At 40.6% G+C, this 7,293-nt stretch overlaps 2 protein-coding genes across 2 annotated transcripts; both read right to left on the bottom strand.

Moving 5' to 3' along the window:
* Positions 1-3,539: 3,539 nt before the first annotated feature.
* On the bottom strand, positions 3,540-4,891 carry LOC117826300 (gastrotropin-like). The gene is made up of 4 exons (XM_034702252.1): positions 4,748-4,891; positions 4,436-4,611; positions 4,220-4,309; positions 3,540-3,686 (listed from the first exon to the last, which is right to left on the bottom strand). The coding sequence occupies exons 1-4, from the start codon at positions 4,812-4,814 to the stop codon at positions 3,636-3,638; spliced, it is 384 nt and encodes a 127-aa protein (XP_034558143.1). The 5' UTR covers positions 4,815-4,891; the 3' UTR covers positions 3,540-3,635.
* A 620-nt stretch (positions 4,892-5,511) lies between these two features.
* On the bottom strand, positions 5,512-6,864 carry LOC117826299 (gastrotropin-like). Its single transcript, XM_034702250.1, has 4 exons — positions 6,720-6,864; positions 6,408-6,583; positions 6,192-6,281; positions 5,512-5,658 (listed from the first exon to the last, which is right to left on the bottom strand). Exons 1-4 carry the CDS (start codon positions 6,784-6,786, stop codon positions 5,608-5,610), a joined length of 384 nt encoding a protein of 127 aa, XP_034558141.1. The 5' UTR covers positions 6,787-6,864; the 3' UTR covers positions 5,512-5,607.
* Positions 6,865-7,293: the final 429 nt, after the last annotated feature.

Raw genomic sequence — 7,293 nt, 5'->3', positions numbered from 1 at the left:
GACTACATCTTGATTTAAATGGTTAGTAATGGATTTAAAAAAAGTCTGATTGGTATTTTTTGGGGTTCTGACACTTTTGGATAATTGAATATGACCCGGGTCAAAATGACCCAGGAACATTATTGCTGTTCCAGAGAAATGAACATAACAGGAGGGTTAATAAACACTAATGTCAGTAAAAAATGATGAGCTTGTTGCATTCGCATTAGCTGATTCCATCATCAGATTCTGTCACTATGGGAAAAATGGAAGAGGACCCATGTGCAGAAAAATGATAAAATGATAATAGCAAAAGACCAAAAAGGTACAAACAAAACTTACTACAATGTTTAAGGAACTAAATCCAAAAGAAACACACGGTGAAGTAAGACTTACAATGATCCAACACAGGACAGGAGAAATTTAAATACACAGAGTAATCAACACAGGTGTGGAATACAGGACACAGGTGAAACTAATCAGGTTAATCAAAAAGGAGAGAGAGAACGCACAAGGGCAGGAAGTAAAACTAAACTGGAAACAGAGATCACAAACTATAATAAAACAGGAAACACAACAGACTAGACTAAAACACAAGAAAATACACAAAAGAATACAACAGGAGACATGGATCACTAATAACACAAGGAAGACATTGGATAACTTCTAACACAGACGGAGGAAACAAGGCATGAAACATAAGGGGAAATGAAAAATTAAGGATCAACTCATGACAAGATTCCTTGATATCCAAACATTGAGGCTTCAGAGAGTTGAGAAACTGCTCCGCATTATGTATAATGAAGTTGATGAAAGTTAAAGGGCAATTTGTGAGTTGGAGATCCCATGAATCAATGTCTATATGGATTAATACTGTATATACTACAATAGCTGCAGGAGTCATGATGATAAAATTAGTTCATTAATTTCCCTTTAGGCTTACTGTTTCGATTGAAATAAAAATGAAATGTTCTTACTTTCTTAAAAACATGTACGCTTTGATTATCTTCTGAGAAGGTACATTTTGAAAACTGTTCTTTGATCATGATTGGGTCTTGTTTGGCCCCAGGTGAGAGGAGATTGATTCCGCCTGGTTCAAGAGGCAATTATTACAGAGCTCCTCCTTGATTGGTCCAAGACAGCAGGTAACAGGGTGTAAACGGTGTGAGAAACCAGCACACTGGTGGGCCTGAATTTGTAAGTGAATCTGTGTTGGAAGCCTTTTGTTATGGTCTATATGTCATGTTTTAACTGCAGAGGAACTTTGTGAAGATATCAAATGTTTTTAGTTTTTTGTCTGAATGAAGTTTCTTCTTCTAAAAAACCAAAATCCTGCATTACTGTCCACCCTCTCCACTCATTCCACCAGGCATCCACAAGTACAACAGACAACTTGGCCCAAAAATGTTCCATAGAAACATGCATAGACTTAGCTGTAGTTAGTTTCAGAGGATGCAAGGTCATGGTTTGGGCTTGCTCTAAAAAAAGAAAGAGACACACAGCATAGAGATGTTAACAAGCCATTTTGTCTCCACTTCTGGCTGCCTGGATGGAGACCAATCAGAAAGAGGCAGAATGGCCAATCAGAAACAGTAGCCTTGGAAATAGCCAATTAGGCCTGTTTGTCTGCGAGGACAAAGGAAGTGATATTGCGGAGTGATTGCACCAGCGCCGAGCTACACAAACATGCTCAAATGACACCTTTGCTTGTTGCCTTCCAACCCTAATTTTCCAGGAGTGCGAGATCTTGATTGCATCGGTGCCGGCAAGAGAGCACGTCTCGTTATTACACCAAAACAATCGCCACCTCAGAGGCAAAAGACACAGATTCTGTTTTCATTAGGGAGCTATTGAGTCACCAGCTCTCCAGTCAAGGCCACTGCACATGCACTCACATATGCACTGAGGCTGCAGTCTGGCAATTTTATTCAAAAGATTTGTACCTTACTCCAGTCCACTTAATGAAGCCGTAAATTTAGAGACACAAGAGCCTTTACAGTGCTCCTCTGAGAGCTGCTACAATGATCCTGGGACTGAGCTGGTTAATTAACTGATTATTTGCTTGGCTGGGAGCCACAGAGAAATGGGGGGGATATGGAGAGAGACAAGGAGGAGAGGAAGAGAGAGGACATGAGAGGAGAGGACAGAGAAGGGATCGGGGGAACTGAGTAAAGGACAAAAAATGAAAAGAAAAACAACCGCAGAGGGAAAGGTTGAGGAAGAAGATAATGAAGCAAGACTCAACTCTATGCTCCAGTAATTTCTAAAGTAGCCAAGTACAAGGAATGAGCATGTGTCTCAAATGTGCATGATGACAAAGTCATGTAGATCTCCATAGTTTGCTACAGTACAGCTTCTGTCCAGCAGTGGCAGCACTGAGTGCACTGCAGCAGAGAAGCACTCAGACGAAGGTAGAAGTCCTGAGCCATAATCGATCTGTCTAGCTTTGTGTTGTCTTTGAAGACAAATTAATTTGGAGGGGTTATTCATCACAGAATAAAAAAACATGTACACCACCTGCAAATGTGTTTTGAAGGAGTTTTTATTCTCAGAAGTCTTCAGGTAGTGAAATGAACCCACGGTCCTGAGGTCTGTTGTCTTTAGGGCCACTCAGCATAAAGATGGGAAGACGAGGAGACCGCAGCACTCTGTGAAATGAGATATTTAAGTGTCTCTGTGGACTTTGTAAAGCCCTTTTCACACATGAACTCTGAATGTTTTCTGGTTATCTAAAGAATTCCAGGCCCTGATGTTTTCAGGAACTTGTCATTCACACATGGACCTCACGGCGGGGAGATTGTGTGCGTTTACACACAGTATAGTAAAACCAGTTTGGGGCATAAACAAGCATGAGATAATGAATCCCCACAGCATTATCTCGTTTTGTTAGACTGACTTTGAGAAATTGTTGTTTTTTTTAAGTCCAGTTCTAGTCAGACTAATGCAATAAAGCTATGTCTTTTTTTTAACATTATTTAAAGGTACTGTCTTTTACAATTAAATTTAACCCAGGCTTTTGTTTCATGAGTGTAAAAGCTCAGAAAATCCCCCTTACGTTTCAAATGGATGCAAAAAGTATATTGGAGTGAAGCATCTCTTGTTTTTCTTCAAAATAATACTTATTTTCATGTTGTTTTATATGCCATCGGTAGTTGGACTTTGTCATGAGAAACACATGAGCAGCTTCTTACCTTTGAGACTTAAAGAGGGTTTAGAAAGCCTTTCATGAGGTCCACAGGTTAACTCATTTGAGTTGAAGATATTGTAAGAGAAACATGCTTTAACACATCTCCTGCTGCCAATCCCTGCAGAGCTGGGTCCTCTGTTTCCTTTAAATCTGCAGCATTAACCAAAGCTTTCCCGTCTTTCCTTTTCTCTCTCTCTCTCTCTCTCTCTCTCTCTCTCTCTCTCTCTCTCTCTCTCTCTCTCTCTCTCTCTCTCTCTCTCTCTCCCTCTCTCTCTCTCTCTTTCATTTTGACTGAACATCTTCAGATCAAACATTATCTTTAAAACATCATCTTACACAAGCACACACCAGAAAGTGAAGACAAAAACACATGTTCATGTTTGTTTCATAGTCTTAGTTTATTCACGCATTGGCTGTAGGTCTGAGGTCTCCATTGTAACTGTTTGAGAGGTCAAAGGTCAGGCACCAGTTAGATCTTCTTGCTGGTTCTGATCAGCACAACAGAGCCAGCTTTGGAGGTCTACAGGAAACAGAGAAAGATGAGTTATTATAAGAGCTAGAAATGTCTTTTCCAGTTTGTTTTTATAACATTGGTATATTTTCACAAGAGACATTAATTAGCTATTTATAGCACTGTATGAGAAGTGGTTAAAACAAACGATGTTGCAATGATTGCATATATTTTGACTTATGACTAATACCTCCAATGAAACAGTCAAAATACCAAAATACATTTTTCACAAGTTTGACCCAGAAAGTGTTTAAAATCTTATTCAACTGTCATTAAATATTATTTCAACCTTGTTGTGACAAATATTGTTTTTATTTTCTTCATTTTCAGAACTGAGTGAATTTCATACTTTCATACTTTCTACATCATGAAAAAGAAGTGAGTGATTAATTTCAAACAGGTTAATTCTTACTCTACATTTATTTACACTGTTCAACGCTAGAGTCTGTTTTTCTCTTTAGCATGCACCTTTGTAGAAATACAACATTCAATGACTTAGTCTCTGCTGTGTACTTGAAAAGATGAGTACTGTGAGCACTTGCCTCGACAAGCTTTCCTCCGCTGATCTCAGAGGTATGATTGTACTTGGGGAAGGCCACGCTCAGCTTGCCTCCCTCCATTTGCACGGTGGCCTAAATAAAAAACCACAGGACATATCTGATCAGAAACCTCCCTCCTCTCTGATGTGGATCATATTTTTCTTTATTTTCGTTAGGAAATAAAGGTGAAGAAAAAGCTCTGGATCCTTTGCTTCTTACCTTGAACTTCTTTCCTCCGATGGTCTCCATGTCGCTCTCCTGGCCAATGGTGAACTTGTTGGTGACTGTAGCGTTTGTAGGGTAGATCTGTGTCCAGGAGAAGGTGTTTCCCTCCTGGGTGACCTCTGTGATCAGTTTGTAGTCACGGCCCTTCTCGATGATGTCATCGGGGATACCTGAAGTGAGGAGAGAAAAGGACTGTGAGGTTATAAAAGCACAATATTTGTCCTGAACCTCATAAATGTGAAAGTTTTGAGGTAAAGTGGTCTTTGTTTTTAGACTTTGAAAGGCTTTAAAGTTGTTCTTCCTCACCAAGCAGCTTGCAGAATGCATCATATCCCTCCTGAGTCTCAGTTTCCCATTTTCCGGCGAAGGCCATTTTGGTTGTAGTTGGTGGGTTGGAGGTGTGCGAGTGGAGATGCTGAGGCAAGCTGAGGGAAGAGCAAGGTACTGAGACCCCTCTGCTCCCTGTTTTTATACTTACAGTACAGCTCTGGCCACCTCCCTCATCTACATGTGATGACACAGGAGAGCAATTACAGCAGCAGATGATGACTACAACGGGCTAACAGGGAGAGGGCAATAACCTGAATAAACGGGCGTTTATGGAGCTCCTGAGCAGTGAGTAAATCGCTGACGGCTCATCAGTGCGAGCTGGTTCCTCACCTTCAGGTCAAGTTGGACTTTGTCATGAGAAACACATGAGCAGCTTCTTACCTTTGAGACTTAAAGAGGGTTTAGAAAGCCTTTCATGAGGTCCACAGGTTAACTCATTTGAGTTGAAGATATTGTAAGAGAAACATGCTTTAACACATCTCCTGCTGCCAATCCCTGCAGAGCTGGGTCCTCTGTTTCCTTTAAATCTGCAGCATTAACCAAAGCTTTCCCGTCTTTCCTTTTCTCTCTCTCTCTCTCTCTCTCTCTCTCTCTCTCTCTCTCTCTCTCTCTCTCTCTCTCTCTCTCTCTCCCTCTCTCTCTCTCTCTTTCATTTTGACTGAACATCTTCAGATCAAACATTATCTTTAAAACATCATCTTACACAAGCACACACCAGAAAGTGAAGACAAAAACACATGTTCATGTTTGTTTCATAGTCTTAGTTTATTCACGCATTGGCTGTAGGTCTGAGGTCTCCATTGTAACTGTTTGAGAGGTCAAAGGTCAGGCACCAGTTAGATCTTCTTGCTGGTTCTGATCAGCACAACAGAGCCAGCTTTGGAGGTCTACAGGAAACAGAGAAAGATGAGTTATTATAAGAGCTAGAAATGTCTTTTCCAGTTTGTTTTTATAACATTGGTATATTTTCACAAGAGACATTAATTAGCTATTTATAGCACTGTATGAGAAGTGGTTAAAACAAACGATGTTGCAATGATTGCATATATTTTGACTTATGACTAATACCTCCAATGAAACAGTCAAAATACCAAAATACATTTTTCACAAGTTTGACCCAGAAAGTGTTTAAAATCTTATTCAACTGTCATTAAATATTATTTCAACCTTGTTGTGACAAATATTGTTTTTATTTTCTTCATTTTCAGAACTGAGTGAATTTCATACTTTCATACTTTCTACATCATGAAAAAGAAGTGAGTGATTAATTTCAAACAGGTTAATTCTTACTCTACATTTATTTACACTGTTCAACGCTAGAGTCTGTTTTTCTCTTTAGCATGCACCTTTGTAGAAATACAACATTCAATGACTTAGTCTCTGCTGTGTACTTGAAAAGATGAGTACTGTGAGCACTTGCCTCGACAAGCTTTCCTCCGCTGATCTCAGAGGTATGATTGTACTTGGGGAAGGCCACGCTCAGCTTGCCTCCCTCCATTTGCACGGTGGCCTAAATAAAAAACCACAGGACATATCTGATCAGAAACCTCCCTCCTCTCTGATGTGGATCATATTTTTCTTTATTTTCGTTAGGAAATAAAGGTGAAGAAAAAGCTCTGGATCCTTTGCTTCTTACCTTGAACTTCTTTCCTCCGATGGTCTCCATGTCGCTCTCCTGGCCAATGGTGAACTTGTTGGTGACTGTAGCGTTTGTAGGGTAGATCTGGGTCCAGGAGAAGGTGTTTCCCTCCTGGGTGACCTCTGTGATCAGTTTGTAGTCACGGCCCTTCTCGATGATGTCATCGGGGATACCTGAAGTGAGGAGAGAAAAGGACTGTGAGGTTATAAAAGCACAATATTTGTCCTGAACCTCATAAATGTGAAAGTTTTGAGGTAAAGTGGTCTTTGTTTTTAGACTTTGAAAGGTTTTAAAGTTGTTCCTCCTCACCAAGCAGCTTGCAGAATGCATCGTATCCCTCCTGAGTCTCAGTTTCCCATTTTCCGGCGAAGGCCATTTTGGTTGTAGTTGGTGGGTCGGAGGTGTGCGAGTGGAGATGCTGAGGCAAGCTGAGGGAAGAGCAAGGTACTGAGACCCCTCTGCTCCCTGTTTTTATACTTACAGTACAGCTCTGGCCACCTCCCTCATCTGCATGTGATGACACAGGAGAGCAATTAAAGCAGCAGATGATGACTACAACGGGCTAACAGGGAGAGGGCAATAACCTGAATAAACGGGCGTTTATGGAGCTCCTGAGCAGTGAGTAAATCGCTGACGGCTCATCAGTGCGAGCTGGTTCCTCACCTTCAGGTCAATGAACTCTCCTGCAGCGCCTTTATGGACGCACACTCCACTTTTACTGCCGTACAGTTTGAAATCAAATAAAAAAGCTCTGTTTGAAAATACAATCCTCCTTTTTGAAGTAGATTGTTATCTGACTTTGTGAATGATGTGATCTGTAAAAAGATAACTCAAGGTCTTTATCCAGACAATGGCACTAAAATAAAAACAGGCATGATGAAAC

Source organism: Notolabrus celidotus, chromosome 15 (genome assembly GCF_009762535.1).
Source record: "Notolabrus celidotus isolate fNotCel1 chromosome 15, fNotCel1.pri, whole genome shotgun sequence".
NCBI classification, from domain to species: domain Eukaryota; kingdom Metazoa; phylum Chordata; class Actinopteri; order Labriformes; family Labridae; genus Notolabrus; species Notolabrus celidotus.
Note: the sequence above shows the minus strand (reverse complement) of the source record. Positions and strands in the feature narration are given on the sequence as shown.

Bases quoted from the DNA above. Each gene is read 5' to 3' on its own strand.
- LOC117826299 (XM_034702250.1), bottom strand. From the start codon at position 6,786: ATGGCCTTCGCCGGAAAATGGGAAACTGAGACTCAGGAGGGATACGAT. The intron at 6,584-6,719 runs GTGAGGAGGAAC...TCCTCACTTCAG, and splicing joins TGCATTCTGCAAGCTGCTTG to GTATCCCCGATGACATCATC. The intron at 6,282-6,407 runs GTAAGAAGCAAA...TTTTTTATTTAG, and splicing joins TCGGAGGAAAGAAGTTCAAG to GCCACCGTGCAAATGGAGGG.
- LOC117826300 (XM_034702252.1), bottom strand. From the start codon at position 4,814: ATGGCCTTCGCCGGAAAATGGGAAACTGAGACTCAGGAGGGATATGAT. The intron at 4,612-4,747 runs GTGAGGAAGAAC...TCCTCACTTCAG, and splicing joins TGCATTCTGCAAGCTGCTTG to GTATCCCCGATGACATCATC. The intron at 3,687-4,219 runs GCAAGTGCTCAC...TGTTTCCTGTAG, and splicing joins GCGGAGGAAAGCTTGTCGAG to ACCTCCAAAGCTGGCTCTGT.